At 35.1% G+C, this 17,533-nt stretch overlaps 1 protein-coding gene across 3 annotated transcripts in view; it reads right to left on the reverse strand.

The window, feature by feature from the left end:
• SPTLC1 (serine palmitoyltransferase long chain base subunit 1) overlaps positions 1-17,533 on the reverse strand; it is a 91,850-nt gene that overhangs the window by 5,942 nt on the left and 68,375 nt on the right. For 2 of the 3 annotated variants that reach the window (XM_020976689.2, XM_078152833.1), the window contains 2 exons: positions 16,832-16,886; positions 1,095-1,212 (listed from right to left, as the gene is read on the reverse strand). In XM_020976689.2, coding sequence (XP_020832348.1) covers positions 1,095-1,212; positions 16,832-16,886 — 173 coding nt within the window. Of the gene's footprint in view, positions 1-1,094; positions 1,213-16,831; positions 16,887-17,533 lie in introns of those variants that run through there. The other variant, XM_078152834.1, reaches the window with a different exon arrangement.

Here is a 17,533-nt window from a genome sequence, read left to right on the forward strand (position 1 = left end):
CAGACTGACAGCCCACATTCTTATTTCAAAATGGATTTGACTAGGTGACCTCTAAGTTTCCTCTTCCAACTCTGAGATTCCGGGAAGCTTAACTTGTCTTAGAAGTACCCATTGTGTGGCAGCAAGGTGGCACAAAGGATAGAGCTCTGGCCTTGGAGTCAGGAGGACCTGAGTTCAAATTTGGCCTCAGACACTTGAAACTTACTAGCTGTGTGACCCCAGGCAAGTCATTTAACCCTGACTGCTTCACTTTAAAAAAAAAGAAGAAAAAAGTATCCATTGTACTTTTCTTTTTCTTTCTTTCTTTTTTAAAGGCACTTGGGGTTAAGTGACTTGCCCAGGGTCACACAGCTAAAGTGTCAAGTGCTTGGTCTGAGGCCGCATTTGAACTCAGGTCCTCCTGACTCTATCCACTGCGCCACCTAGCTGTCCCGTACTTATCTTTTTCACGAGCAAACATATTCTTTTATTAATTAAATTATAATTACTGATAAAATTTTTTCCAGATGGTGAATCTAAAGGAAATAGAAGAAAATGATTCTTTTTGTATGCAGCATGCATGCAGAATAAAAATACTTTTATTTTTCTCTCCTCTAATTACAGAATTGTAATTATGAACACTGTAATTACAACTTACAATGTGCTGATACATGAAACAAAATGGTGACTAAACATCATCAGGGTAATGCTATATTTGGATAACTCAGCAATCTAATCATGCAAGCTTACAGAATTATATTATGTTAAATGTAATTTATATAGTAAATATAGTATATGACAACATTTATAGAATCTGATTTTACGAATAACAGCTAAATAAATTTCTGTATTACTTTGAAAAGTACTTGAAAATTCTCCTATAGGAGAATCAAAGTTCTCTCAAAAGCCAAGATGTAACCACATCATTAACAATTTTAGTTGGCCACTAACTTACGTAAAAGGTCATGCATAAATATGGTAAAGTTGGAAAAATGAAACATAAATTCCCCCTGACATTAAGCACAGAGAATTCTGGTTTTTCAAAATTAGCTGAGCCATTCAAAAGTTTCATAAAACGGTCCCTCTTTTCATATAGAAAAACTATAGAAACTTACTTGATCTACTATTCTCTGAAGTAACTTGATATCATTCTCTCGAGATCCTGTGCTCTCTTCTAGTTGTAGGTGGAATGCTGGTGAAAATGACTCACCTACTACTCTTAATCCATAAGTGCTAAAAAAGAGAGAAACATATATGTATATGTAAATTTATGCATGTATACAATACATACACACACATATATTTTAAAACCAACATATGAATATGGAAACTGTAATGAAAAAATTTTAAATATACAAAAAGTTCCTTACCTCACAAAAAAACCCCTAAATTTAACAGAAGCATGCAATTTGTATAATTTGGTAACCTAAGTAGTAAACCAAGAAAAGCGTATTATATTCACAAGTCCAAGCAAAGCCTCAAAGAAAACAACATCCTGGATAAAAAGGTCAAGGACAATTTATCTAAGAATCAGTGGAGTATCTGAAAACATAGTCCCCTTAAAAAAAAGCCTTATTTTAAGAAAATATAAACAAAAACTGTCCTGGACTACTACAAGGGGGCAAAATGAAAAACAGAAAGACTCTACCAATAACCTGCTGAAAGGACCCCCAAATGAAAATGCCCAGGAAGGAATAACCAAAATCCAGAGTTTCCAGGTTAAAGAAAAAAAATATTTTAAGTATTCCAAATTTCATACTTTAAGTACTAGGGAGTTACCATCAAGATCACATGAAACTTAGCAGTTGCCTTTAAAAAGGAGAAGACAGAGTGGAATTTGTATTCTAACAGGTAAAAGATTAAGGCAAAAGATGAAAAATAATCTATCCAGTAAAACTGAGTACAATCTTGCAGTGGGAAAAACAAACCTTTAATGAAATAAAGGACTTCTAAATATTTCTTTCCCTTATAGAAGATTTTACTGATATTTTCTGTTTCTTACATTACCACAGTATAGAGAGTTATATCCCACATAAGAAACAGAATTTTTTAGAGGGGAAAAAAACGTCAGCACAATTAATCAATACACCTTAAGTGGCAGGTTGGGAGTGTCTTCTTACATCTCTTTTATACAAGCCCCACTTGATTTTTATAATGATGTTACTTTTACTTTTGACTTTTGGTACGTCCTTCTTCCCATTTACATTGTTACAGTTACTGTGTATATTGTTTTTTCTTGGCTCTGCTTACTTCACTGTGCATCAGTTCATTTACATCTTTCCATGTTTGTATTTATTCAGCACAGTAATATTCCATTACATTTATGTATCAGGATTATTTTTTAGACATTCCCCAACTGATGGGCATCAACTTTGTTGCCAATTCTTAGCTATCACTAAAAGTGCCGCTATAAATATTTTGCAGTATATGGAGACTTTTTTTTTATGAATGGCTTCTGCAGGGTATAAGCTCAGCAATGAGTTTCTAGTATAGACATTTTAGTAATTTTATTTGCATAATTCCAAATTTTTCTGTGCAGGACATAAGTTCTACTCTCACAATTCTCATTTCTCTTAAACACTGGGGAACAGTGTGTTGTTTCCATGTTTTCCTCAAGTTCCACAGGGTCCTCTCCCTCTTCGAGAGTTGGATCATTTTCCTTCATTTTGCAGTATTTGTGGATGCCTGAATTTTTACAAATTTTTAAGTGGAAAATTTATTAAATTTTTGAATAAAAGTGAATTCTAGGCTGGAGGTAAGAGATGACACCCCACCCCCACCCCAGAATGTGGCTAAGGAAGGGTCTTTTCCTGAATGAAGAACGTAGAATCCCTTCCTCAGAGCATGAGCCTGGCAAAAAATAGAAACTGTTTGCCTGCTAATGTTTTCTAAGTTCACTGCACCAAGAACTCATTTCAGTCCTTTTCTGAATGCTTTCCCTCCCCTTTAACAGAGGGAAGAATGTGAGGGTCAAAGATTACAAATCCTCAATCATGCCTACTCTTGAGGACAGTGTCCCTTCCTCTGGAACCCTGAAGGAGTGAGTCCTTGCTGGCTGATGGGACTGTCCGGATAGTGGTGTATTAAAGCTTCTAACTAACCCCTAAAAAGCTAATTTTTGAATGAAGTCTAGTTTTATTAGTCCGCTCCTTTGGTATATCTGAGGCACATTCTCACTCTAGTAAGAAACTGAGGAGGGAAAGCCCACAAAAAAAGTCATTTTGGCATCAAGTAATATAGGCATTGGGAAACCTTCAGCCATCTTCTGGTATGTATATTTTTTTTGTTGGCTTCAGAAGTGATGCCAGTCCAACCCTTGATTCTCCTGGACCTTAGATGTCAAATTTTCCAACGAGGTCTTTTCTGTCATAAACGGAAGAGTCTTCCGGTTCGTTAACTGCCCATTCACATTTATGCTCAGCTTTGCTGGGTAAGTTATTTTTTATTGCAATCCCAGCTCTTTTAAAGATGTTCCAAGCCCTACTGTCTTTTAATGTAGATAACAGCTTCTAGGTTTTGCATTATCCTCACTAAATACTGCACAGCTACATTTTTTTTTAATTGCTTGTAGTATTTTCTCCTTAACCTGAGAGCCTGAAACTTGGGCTATGAGTTTTCATCCTGGGATCTCTTTCAGGTGGCCAAAAGATATTCTTAAACCCAATAGCATTCCCTTCTTAGGTTTCTTCTGATTCTTACATTTCAAAGTTAAATTTTCTGTTCAGGTCTGTTTTTTTTCCTCAAAAAAGTCTTAAAGTCTTTATTCATTAAATGACACACTTCTGCTGTATCAGGTGAGGCCTAGAAGGGAGAGTCATTCCTTCCTGAAGGTAGGATTAGTTTTGCATCCTCCATGTTTTTAAGGACATATTTCCAGACCAAATTCCTTGAGAATACTGCCACTTTCACACCAGTTGCTTTCTTCGATAGGTCTCCAAAAGTAGAAGGGGTCCTGCAGCTTATGCTTGTCATTTTTCTGCTCCTTGGTTTCCAAAGCTGTTTTGCTTCAAACTTGCTCTTTCTGCTGCTCAGCTTCTACTCTTTGACTCTTGTACTGCTCTGAAGTCAACTTCAAAAGCTACAGGGCAAATCAGCCCATGGTCTTCTTTTCTTTTTCATTCTTCTTCTCTTCTTCTCCAGTCTAAGCTCTCAATTGATGCCTGAATTCTCTTACTGGACCTGGAAGCCATATTTCCTTCTGTTACTGTTTTTCTTCTGAGTAATCTGTTTATGTTCCATGTCATTGAGATTTCTTCTTCCTAAAATCTTCAATACTTTCAGTGCCCCATCTCCTCTTTTTTCCTAATTACTCACTCCCTGACTCCTTCCCCTCTGTGGTTTCCTTGGAGCCTAGATCTCAAAGCAACTCATCTTCCTTTCATACTGTGCAATTCACAGTTCATCAGCCTATGTCTCTGCCTCAACTGTCTGTTTGGTGGTTAGAACTGACCCCAGATAGAGCTATGCTCTTTCCTCAGGCGTGGTGGAATGCTGCACAGCTCCTGACATACAGTGTTCTGTCTTGGTGACTTGTCTTACTCCCTCTGATCCTCAGTTCTCTGGCCCCAGCAGTTCAGAGTTTTGTAGTACCAGTGTTTGGGGGCTGTAGCCCTAGCAAGTTTTTACTTCTGAAGGACCAAGCTGGCTGTCAGAGGCCTGAACAAACTTTTGCAGCCTGGAGCATTCCCACTGCATGACACTGGAAAGAGGGAAGGGGAGAGGACTGGGAAGTAGGTCATATAGTTGGGTCTGCTACAGTGCAGCCTTCTTGTCAGTAGGACGGGAGATGGGTGAGGGGTACTGAGTGAACATCAGTCATTGGGTTTGTTTTTTTTTTTAAATTTTTTGGATTCTGAGTGTCCTAGACCAGGGCTTCTTAAACTTTTTCTATTCACGACCCTTTTCATGCTTCTTAAACTGTGGGTTGCAACCCCATATGGGATCTAGACCAGGATCAAGACCTAAATAGCTTAAGTTGCTTTATCTTTGTTGCACAATTTTTGTTTTGGAGAGGTATGAGAGGTCGTGGGAATTGGAGAAAATGTCTAGTTCACCCTCTTTTTGCTCATATAACCCAGACGGTTCCACTTCGAAGCAATTCTAATGAATAAGTCAAACTGAAATTCTGAAATGCGAAATAAGGGCAAAGAGAAACAAAAAATGGCAAATACATTTGACTGACTGGAAGGGATTACCTGATGCTGAATTGCTTATATTCTAATGAGAGAAAAGAAACAACGGTCCCCTCAGAACTTTTCAAGATTCACAGTAAAAGTTAAATAAGACAGGCAGAGTGGCTGGGGACGGTTTTGTTTTGATGGTCTAAGGAGAAGAATGAAACGAGAGGGAAAGAAAAATATACTTGGGAGAAAAAAAGAAATTTACTATTATTAACTACATATTATAAGAAGCCATGAGATAAAGACTATACAAACATGGAGGAAGGAGCAGGTTGGCGGAAGAAATTTCATAAACCTCTCTTCCATCTGAACCCAACAAAGGAAATTTTAAAACATTCATACACATACAGTTAAAGAGCATGGTACAGAAATACATTAATCTCAACAGGGAAACAGAATGGGGAAAGGAAAGGGGAGAATGTGATTTAAGAGGAAGAGAAGACTAGGTGAAAGGATAGTCATAAGCAAAGCAAACGTTGTGAAGGGAGAAAGGAAAGAAGAAAAAAAAGGAAGCAAAAATTTATTAAGCAACTACTTACTACTGCATTCAATTACTACGTAGTCAATAAAATTCAATAAAATATTGTATTCAAAATTCAATTTTGAAGAAATGATTAAAAATTAGAGACTAAACAATTTAATCTCAAAGAATTAGTAAGTCAAAATACAAAACACAGAATCAATCAAAAAAATAATAACAACATACCAAAATTTATGTAGCACAACAATAGGGGAAATTTTATATTTCTAAATGATTTCAACAACAAAAATGGATTAAAAAAAACCCTACCAAAAGAGAAATTTTGAAAACCAAATGAAATTAACACTAAAATAACAACAACAACAACAACAAATCCCAACTAATTAAATTGATAATGAGGAACTATTTTTTTGAAAAAAACAAAACAAAACAAAAATCCCCAATAGTTAGCTAATCTTAATACAAAAAAGAGAAGTAATCAAATTGTTTATATCAAAAGTGAAAAAGTAGAATTATTCACAATTGAAGATAAAAAAACTAGTAAAACCTACTTGGCTAATTACATGCTAACAAAATAACTCAGAAAAAAAGGGAAGAATATTTACAGATATGCAAAATGCTCAGAATAAGAGAAGATTATTTGGATAACCTATTATCAGAAAAAGACACTGAGTAAGCCATAAGTTAATTTCCAAAGGGAAAAAAAACCCATTAGATTTAGAAGTAAATTCTAGCAAACATTCAAAGATTAATTAATTCCAATATTACATAAACTTTGCAAAAATAGGAAAAGGATTCCTTGAAATTTTCTCAGACATTTACCATTTATGTAATCCTGGGTAAGTCACACTGTTTGCCTTAGTTTCCTCATCTGTAAAATGAGCTGGAGAAGAAAAAGGCAAACCACTCCAGTATCACTGACAAGAAAACCTCGAAATGGGTCACGAAGAGGGATAGACAACTGAAAAATGACTAAACAACAACAAATTACATTATCAACAAAACCCAGCAGGAAGATATGGAAATAGAAATTCTACTCAAAATAACTAAAGAATGTGGTTGTCTGCCAAGAAACACACAGGAACTATATTTAGACAATTACAAAATACTCTTTGTAGAAATGAAAACAGATATAAATAATTGTAGAAATACTGATGGCTCAAGAATAGGCCAGGCCAACATAATAAAAATGACCATACTATCTAAATTAACTCATTCAAATAACTAATTAAACTACCAAAGGATTATTTCATATAGAAAAAAAATAATGTCAATATTCCTTTGAAGAAAGAAAAGGTCAAGAAATCTCAATGGAAATAATGCAAAAAACAAACAAACAAACAAAAAAGCAGACAAGAAAGCAACACCAGATCTTAATACTACAAGGCAATAGTCTTCAAAATTATTAGGTACTGATTAAAAAAACAGGCTGACCAGCCGAAGAAATTAGTGCATAACAAATGAAACATTATTCTAACAAATGATTATAGTAACCCTGAGGGCCCCAGCTACCAGTGTAAAGACTTACTATAAAACTGGAGGGGTTGTGGTGGCAAAGAATTGGAAATTGAGAAGATGCCCATCAATTGGGGAATGGCTGAGCAAGTTGTGGGATATGAATGTAATGGAACACTACTGTGCTATAAGAAATGATGAACAGGCTGTCTTCAGAAAAACCTGGAAAGACTTGTATGGTCTGATGCTGAGTGAAGTGAGCAGAACCAAGAGAACATTGTACACAGTAACAGCCACGTTGTGTGATGACTAATATTAATAAACTTGACCCTTCTCAGCAATACAAGGATCTGGAACATCTCCAGAGGCCTAGTGATGGAAAATGCTATCCACATCCAAAGAAAAAGAACTATGGAGGCTGAATCGCTATTTTTTTTCCTCTTCTGTTGAGTTTTGTTTCCTCTTTCTGATGGTACCTCCTATTGGTTTTAATTTTTACTTACAACTTCACTAATGTGAAAATATGATTAACAGAAATGTAAATGTATAGCCTATATGAGATTGTGCGCCGTTTTGGGGAGGGTGATAGGGAGGAAGGGATAGAAAAACTTTAAACTCAAAAGCATATGGAGGTGATTGTTGATAAATCAAAATAAATTAATTAAATACATTTTAAAAAATTAAAAAAATAAGCTGGATGATTTTAGTTCAGTAAAATGTGCTCTGGGGATACAAAGACAAAAATGAAATAGTCACTGTCCTCAAAAGACTTATCAGGAGAGACAGCATATATATTAATAAATAAGTGCAATATATATATATATATATATATACACATATATATAAACTGTACTAGACTTGGAAGGAATTTGCCCAACCCTTTGATTTTTAAATAGAGGAAACAAATTATCACTTTTTTGTTAACATAATGTAAAATCACATTTTAGTGATGTAAAAAAAGCAAACTGGAGGGGATGGGGCAGCTAGGTGGCGCAGTGGATAGAGCACTGGCCTTGGAGTCAGGAGGACCTGAGTTCAAATCCGACCTCAGACCAAACACTTGACACTTACTAGCTGTGTGACCCTGGGCAAGTCACTTTATCCCAACTGCCTAAAAATAACAATTTAAAAAAAAAACTGGAGGGGAAACTAGAATGTAGTCTGACAGAAATCAGGTATACAGGGACATCTTACATCATATACCAAGAAAAGAATCCACCAAATGGATACATGACTTAGATATAAGAAGTGACATCATAAATAAATTAAAGGAGTAAATAAGAAATTACTTTTCAGATTTATGGATTGGGAAAAAGTTCATGACCAAAAAAAAAAAGGATAGAGAGGAACAGAAGATAAAATGGATAGTTCTGATCACATAAAATTTTAAAAGTTTTATACAAACAAAACCAGCAGATAAAACTAGAAAGCACTAAGGTAATTGAGGAAAAAAATCTTTACAGCAGGTTTCTCTGATAAAGGTCTCATACATAAGACAAATTAGAAACGATTTCAAATTTATATGAATACAAATCATTCCTCAACAGATAAATGTTCAAAGGATATAAAAAAAGAAATTCAATCTACCTATAGTCATGTGAAAAAATGTTTCAAATTATTAATGATTAGAGAAATATGCAGTACTACAATTTTGAGGTTCTAATTCACAACAATTAGACGGACAAAAATGACATGGAAAATTACAATTGTTGATAGGACTTTGAATAAACAGGCACATTAATGCACTGTGGTGAATTAGTACAACACTGCAGGAAAGCAATTTGGAGCCATGCCAAAAATGTCATTAAACTGCATACACCTTTTTTAATAATTAACTTATTTTGATTTATCAATAATCACTTCCATAAGCTTTTGAGTTTTAAATTTTTCTCCCCCCCCATCTCCCTCCCCAAGATGGCATGCAATCTGATATAGGCTATACACATATATTCCTATTAAACATATTTTCACATTAGTGATGTTGTAAGGAAGAATTAGAACCAATAGAAGGAACCACAAGAAAGAGAAAACAAAACAAAACAGAAGAAAAAAATAGCAAATAGTATCCTTTGATCTGCATTCAAACGCCATAGTTTTTTCTTTGGATATGGATAGCATTTTCCATCATGAGACCTTTGGAGATGTCTTAGGTCCCTGCATTGCTGAGAAGGGTTAAGTGTATCAACATTAGTCATCGCACAACGTGGTTGTTACTGTGTACAATGTTCTCCTGGTTCTGCTCACTTCACTCTGCATCAGTCCATACAAGTCTTTCCAGGTTTTTCTGAAGTCAGCCTGCTAATCATTTCTTATAGCACAATAGTATTCTATTATGTTCATATACCAAAACTTGTTCAGTCATTCCCCAATTGATGATGACATTCTCTCAATTTCCAATTCTTTGCCGCCACAAAAAGAGCTGCTATAAATATTTTTGTACAAGTGGGTCCTTTTCCCATTTGTATGATCTCTTTGGGATACAGCCCTAGAAGTACTATTGCTGGGTAAAACAGTATGTACATTTTTGTAGCCCTTTGGGCATAGTTCCAAATTGCTTTCCAAAATGGTTGGATCATTTTCAACTGTATATACCTTTTAAACCAGATATACAACTACTAGGCTTTTATCTCCAAGAGATGGGGGAAGAAAAAAAAAAGAGGAAGAGGAGTACTATTTGCAAAAATATTTATCGCAACTCATTATAGCAAAGAACACTGTATTAGGAAGATACACATCAACTGGGGAATGGTTGAACAAATTATAGTATATTAAAGTAATGGAATATTTTTGTGACAAGAAATAATAAAAGGGATGGTTTCAGAGAAACCTAGGAAGATGCATAAATTGATGCACTGTGAAGTAAGCAGAACCAGGACAAAAGCTTATATAACAACATTGTAAAGAAAAACAACATTGAAAGACTTAAGAACTCTAAATAATAAAGCGATCTACTCTGATTCCAGAGGAGTTAATAGTGAAGCATACTTCATGATGGATGATGGATTCAGGATGCAGAATAAGATGTGCATTTTAAAAAATGTTTTGTTTTGGTTTTTTGGTTGCAATTTATTTCACTTAACTATGCATATCTATCACAAGGGCTTTTTTCTTTTCTTTTTTCTAAGTTGAGTCTGAATGAGGGTGGGGAAAGAACAAAGAAGCAAAATTTTATAAAGGAAAAAGGGTCATTGTAGCATATTTCTGAAAACACAGAAGCAGAAGGTCAGAAAGAATAATAGAAAAACAATAACTTTGAAAGTTACATATTTAATTTATTATATGCTTAAAAAGAAAATTAAACTCTTTGTGATACATCTGCTGTTTCAGGTACAATCTTCCTTTTCTCTCTACTATGTTTGTGGACATGCTCATTTTATTTGGTATTTGTTAAGTCTGGGATGATTTATTTCTAATTTTATCTCTATTATTAGTTCTTAACTAATTTCCTTAAATATTCTTTGTTGCCTCTTCTGCATCATAAAGTTTAGTGATATGTTACATTCTAAAAATATAAAATGCAATTACACACACACATATTCAGAGAGAGAGTGGTAGATAGTTCCTTGTATCTTTTATGTACACACACGGAGAAAAATTTTTTTACGTGTGTGTGTGTGTGTGTGTGTACACACATTTATTTCATAATTTCAAATAAAGTTGCTATAATTAAATATTAACATATCAACAACTATTATGTCTCTGGTACATAAGAAATACATGAATAAGTCAAACTACTTGAAGCTAACAGAGAGATGAGGATGAAGTTAAGAAAAAAGACTCACTTTAAAAGTGTTGAAAAAAAATATAACCAGACTTCTATAGGAAGACTAATTTATTTTAGTCTTTGCAAACTTTGCTGTTATTCAGTTATTTCAGTGGTGTCCAATTCTTTGTGTCCCCATTTGGGGTTTTCTCAGCAAAGACACTTAAGAGGTTTGCCATTTCCTTCTCCAGCTCATTTTACAGATGAGGAAACTGAGGGAACAGGGTTAAGTGATTTGCCCAGTGTCATACAGTTAGTAAGTGTTTGAGGCCATATTCGAATTCAGATCTTTCTGACTTCAGGCCTGGTGCTTATTCCACTATGACACCTAGCTGCCCTGGCAAACTTTAAAGTACTATAAAAATGCTATTAGCATTATTAATCTAAACATATTAACATGGAGACAAAAAGATAAAAAGTTTGCTGATTAAGTACAGCAAAAAATGCATAAGAAATTTTATAAGCTTGTTCTACTATAACAACTGTTTTTTGTCAATTTTTTACAATAATTTTATTTTTTCACTCCCACACACCTCACCTGTCCAATTTAAGAGAAAAAACAAAACCATAACCAAAACGAAGCACAGGGGCCTAGTAGAAAGAAAGCTGGCTCAAGAACTGTGAAGACCCATGTTCAAGTCCTGGTTCTGACACATACTGGATGTGTGACTCTTGGGCAAACCATTTAAACTGTCAGCACCCCAGGCAACCTTGTAAGCATGTACTTTGCAAAGCTACTGCTAATCTGCTTTGGTAGCGGGAGTTTCTTCATCTAGAGTTCCCTACAGCAATGAAATCCCAGGTCCAAAACAGATCATTTTAAAAATGGAGTTTTAGTAATTTTGTAAAAATAAATTCTTACAAAACTCTTTAAGTCAGTTATATTCAAATAATATCAAACAAAACTGTCACTGGCTGACATATATATTGCTTTATATATTGGTATTTATAGTAGGGGTGTGCATAAATATTACATATAATCAAAAGACATATATTACATATACACAGAGAAAGAGAGAGACAGACACAAAGACAGAGAGAGAGAGAGTGAGCAAGAAATCTAAGTGGCCCAGTTAGTCCAGAAGGGCTGTATTCACCATTTTATGGTGAATTCGCACAAAGTAAGCACTCATATGATGGTCAGAAGAAGCAGTATAAGGATACTCTCAAAGTCTCTCTGAAGAACTTTAGTACTAACCATGAGACTGCCCAGGATGGAATGCCCACATCAAAGATGGTTCTATACTCCATGAGCAAAGCAGAATCATAGAAGCACAAAGGAAACATAAGCTGCACAAATCCAGAGGCACCTTCTAATGGACCACCTGTGCCTGATCTGTGGTAGTGCCTTTCAAATTTGTATTAGAGTGATCAGTCATAGCCAAACATACCATACCCTGTCTCCAACACTGTGATGTCGCTGGTCTTCGAAAATGAAGGATGAAGAACAAGAAAGGTCAAATCCAGCTTCTGACACTTACTAGCTGTGTGACCCTGGGCAAGTCACTTGTTTGTATCTGTTTCCTATATGTAAAATGGGGATAGTAATAGCACCTATCTCCCAGGGCTTTTGTGAGTATGAAATGAGATAATAATTGTAAAGCACTTAGCATTATACCTGGCACACAGTAAGTGCTCTACAAATGCTAGCTGACCTATTTACATGATTTATCTTATTTGGCTTTAATGATAACAGAGAGGTAGGTAATGCAGATATCATTTCTATTTTACAGATGAGGGGCTGAGAGTGACTGCAGTCTCACCACAGTCAGATAAGTGAGCTAGTAAATATCCTAAATGGGAATCAAACCCAGTTGTCTTTCCACTACAACAGACTGACTCATCACGAGTGCTTACCATATGCTAGAGCACTGTGATACAAGCTGATAATACAAAGATAACTGAAGTGTATTCCACAGAGTATCAAAGGGATCTCAGAGACCTCTGAACAAGAATCCTTTATACCCACAACTAAAAAAAGTCATCGAGCCTTTATATGAAGACATCTAGTAACCCTTGGAGTGTGTTGTGGGGAAGGAATATTTGGTCAGATATGGTTTTGTTCTACATGAATTCTGGAGTACTTCCAGTTTTTATATTCCATGATTCTGTGACCCCATGACCACTTGAAGAAACCCATTTCACTTTCAGCTAGCCTTCATTGTTAGTTTTCCCTTATGACAAGTCCAAATCTATCTCTCTGTAGCAGCTACATATTACTCCTAGACTGATGCAAAAGCAGGATAAGTCTGACTCTTCTTCCACATGAAAGCCTTTAAAATATCTGATGACAGTTATCAAATGGTATGAATTCATGGCCTTTCACCATCCTGACTGCGTCTTCTATGTGCTCTCCAGTTTACTTAATATCTTTCTTTTAATTCCTTGATTCTGACCTCTAGGAATTTATAATCTAGTTGGAGAGATGACATGTACATAAATAAAGGTAATGCAAGTCAGAATGTGACAAAAACTATAAAGGGAATAAAGTACCAGGAGAATTCAGAGACAGAAGTGGGAAAAATTAAGGAAAATTTCAGGAAACATTTCAGCTGAGCTTCAAGTATAGGTAATATTTCAGCATGCACAGAAGGGAAAATAGGGTATTCCCAAGAAGGGAAAAGTTTAAAATGGGACAAAATGGGGAGAGAAGCTTAGAGAACATCCTGGAATTAACAGTAGTCCAGTGCAACTGAAGCAGAGGCTATATAAAAGCTAAGGACAGTCATGGAGGATATTAAATGCCAGGTTATGAAGTCTGAATTGTAATTGGAAAGCAACAGAAATTATTTTTGAGCAGAAAGTTGACAGATCAGAGATGTGTATAAAGAGAATTCATCTGGCAGTCACATGCAGTACACATTGGAGGAAGTGATACTGGCTGGACACAGTGCCCTGAGAGGTAATGAAGCTATGAAGTAGGATGGGAATGAAAAAGGGGTGACAAATGCCAGACTGACTTCCATACATATGCTGTTGGGTCACTTTGTCATAATACAATGTCTTTTTGCTTACTTTAAGAGACAATGCTTTACAAAGTGCTTTTTAAGCATTCTCTCATTTGATTCTCACAAATTCCCACTGGATAATTAGTGCATATATTGTCACCTCCATTTTACAGAAAATGGAAGGGTGGCTCAAGCACCTTTTTGAACCGCAACTTTCTTATCAGTAAAATGAGGAAGTTGGATTAGATAATTTCTAAGTTCCCTTCCAACTTCAATATTTAATGTTTCTAAGATTCTATGACTTTATCATAGCAGGACTATGTGACTTACAATTACACATTAACTTATTATGCCAGTCAACAAAGTAATGCTCACATTTCTAATGCTTTAAGGTTTACTAAGTAGCAAACCAAAATGGAGTCTCTTAACTTTTGCCTATTATACTGGGAATCTTAACCTGAGACTCACACCTCTGTCAACATATTTCAAGGGGGTCTATAAATTTGGATGGGAAAAAAAAATACATCTTTATTTTCACTAACTTTACTAACCTCTAGCTGAAACTAGCATTTCCTTCAATAACAAGACATTACCCTGAAAAGGATTATATAGGCTTCATCAGACTGCCAAAGTTGTCCATGAATCAAAAAAGCTTAAGAACCTCTACTCTAGTATTAGGTTTTGTTTATTCTGGTCTCATTCACACATTCTTTTAAATCCATACAAAGAATGCCTCATTATGAATTTCGTCACTACATTTATACTTCATATGGTTAATGTACCCATGACTAATGATACTCTTTATAAAAAATTAATCGTACAGAGAATTTTATTATTCATGTAGACATACCCATAATAACTTTAATTACTTTTAGCCTTACTTTCTTTGGACCAGCTGTGATCTACAATTATGCTGCTTTCTTCATTGGCACTTCTACTCAAGGGCATTTTCTACAGCTGTATTTGGCAATAACAAAGCAAGGGTGGGGACTTCCATGACCTAAACTGCATGTTCCACTCATATAAAGTGAAACACAAAACCCTGGACAATATAATCACATTCTCTAAGGCCAGAAAGCTGGAAAAAGACCTAAAGATTCTTTCTTCTTATTTATTTTCCAACCTGCTGCACTTCTCTGGACTTCTTCATCATGTCCCAACATTGGGTACCTTCCCTCCCTCCTCCTACTCCCTTTTCAGCTTCCTTTTGTGTTATCCTCCCCCAAGAGATTTTAATATACTTGAGAGCAGGAACAGTCTTTCGCCTTTCTTTGTAGCCCTAGTACTTAACATAGTGCCCGGCACACAGTAGGAGCTTTTTTTATTTGACCAACTAGAAAAAACCCAAACTTTGGTAGAGGTTTGGCTACAGCGAAGTGAAAACATTTGGCACTTGGTCTCCTTACATTTTTGGTCCCATAGGTGTTATTTGCTTAGTAATTAATTCCTGGACACAAACTTCAGACAATGAGTCAATGCAAAATAAATGCTCATCCTGTGGAAATAGAATCACTACTAACACTTGGGTAACAAGTATATTTTGGCAAAAAGTGCCAAATACCCGCATGCTTCATGAAGTTGGGGCAGCTTCTTAAATGTAACCATCTCTTGTCTTCCTCCTTAATGAAGCCACAGGGGAGTTTCTCAGAGCTTCTGTACCTCTACAACCCACTATGTTTAAGGCATCCTGTGCAGCCTTTCAGTGGTTATAAAACCACAATTTTGCTCCATATGGAGCCAATCATAGACCTTAAATGTATGTTAGGCTTATTAATTATATCTCTTCAGGTCCATGAATAAGGACAACAGTCTAACATAGGAAGCAAAGGGCTATACATCTCCAGTCTCATAGAAAGTAAATACTCTACAAACATAGTATTACTAACATCCTGGGGTTCTGTAGTTTGCACTCCAGCACACTGATACTCCCACATTTGAGGTATATCATATTTGAAAAATATACATTTGCTTTCCCAGAAGCCACCAGCACAGATTTATGTACTGTTACTAAAAGTATGCCTACAGTAATAAGAGTAAGGAATAAAAATACTTTGTATCTTCTTTGTACCTAAAAATGTGTTATATATATATACACACACACATATGTGTATATATATACACACACATACATACATATCTCTCTCTCTCTCTCTCTCTCTCTCTCTCTATATATATATATATATATACATATATGTACTAGACATTTAATAGATATTTATTGGATGGATAGATGAATGAATGAAAACATTGTAATAGTGGTCTTTAGACTTCTAAATACTTAAAATAATGAAGATTAGGACTTAAGTTTCCACAGTTAAAATTTTAAAATCTGTACTAATAACTCAAAATGTATGTTATTAAAACATAAATCAACACTAGGAATTAAACTCTGAAAACACATGAATAGCAATACTCCATAACCTGGATTCCATGATTTATAGCATTATGAAAATTAAGATTCAAAGAGTAAAACCAATGAAGAGTAAGTGACTACACAATGGAACTTAGTACTTAGGGAAAAAGGCAATTTTCTTAAGGGTAGGGAAAATCTATTAAATTGTTTTTTTTCTAAATTTCCCCTACAAGGTACACCACATTGCTGAGCACACAGTAGACCTTTGACACATATTGGCTTACCTAACTTAAATATTCTTAAAAACTCTAGTACGAACAGGCAAAGAATTGAATAAATGTGTCATATTTATTTATTTAATGGCATGGACATTAAAAATATCTCAGAGATTCTTCTTTCAATTTAATAAGAAGAATGAATTGTCTAAGTATGGCTGAATCAAAATGAAAACTGTTCCAATATCATTTTTGAAATTCATGTACACTTACTAGCTTTTTTCAACCAAAATTACATTTGGCTTTAAGGCACAACGAAAATATTTTACAGTATGTTTAGAAATCAGAATAATTAAAAACAATGTTAAAAACAGAACTAGAACCCTCATCTAAAAGAATGCTTCTTTCTAATAAAGTTTACATGTGAGCCTTAGTACCATCTATATATTAAACTTACCCTTGTAAGGCTTTATGTATTTGTTTGCACTTCTTTCTCAACACCTGAAAAATATCTAATGAGAAGAAAAAAAAACCCTACGTTATTCTACTTGGGTTATTATACACCTAAAAAGAACACTCAACCATACCACCTTTTGAGTTTAACTGAAAACTTCTAAAGAAAAGCAGTAAGGACCAGAAAGGCTCTAAACCACTAATTGCAACAACTGAAGTTCTCCCTGCATGCAGGGAACAATAACTATTATTGGTGGGTTACTCAAAATAAAGCTCTAAAAGTACATAGACTATTTGCCTCCTCATTCACTTATACACATTTTGAACAAAATCTGATGTTTAAAGGCAGGAATGGTTTTGCTGGAACAGACTGACCTTCTAAGTGAACCTAGATAAGAGGGTCAGCAGTAAATGCCTAGCCTTGCAATAACTTATTACTGGACTCAAAAGAAGCTGAATCAGGCCAAGAAATACATATGAAGGGGCAGCTAGGGGGCACAGTAGAGATAGAGCACTGGCCCTGAAGTCAGGAGGCCATTGCCTAGGTCTCCCCTTCCCCCAAAAAAAGAAGTATGCATGAAGGTAACTTTTATGTTCTGTTTCTAAGGATGCTTGCTTAAGGAAAATTTAGCCTTCAGTATTTGATTAGGAAATGTAAAAATCAAGTGATTTTTAATGAACACACACACATATATACAAACACACA

Source organism: Phascolarctos cinereus, unplaced genomic scaffold (genome assembly GCF_003287225.1).
Source record: "Phascolarctos cinereus isolate Bilbo 61053 unplaced genomic scaffold, phaCin_HiC Scaffold_4;HRSCAF=312, whole genome shotgun sequence".
Lineage (NCBI taxonomy): Eukaryota > Metazoa > Chordata > Mammalia > Diprotodontia > Phascolarctidae > Phascolarctos > Phascolarctos cinereus.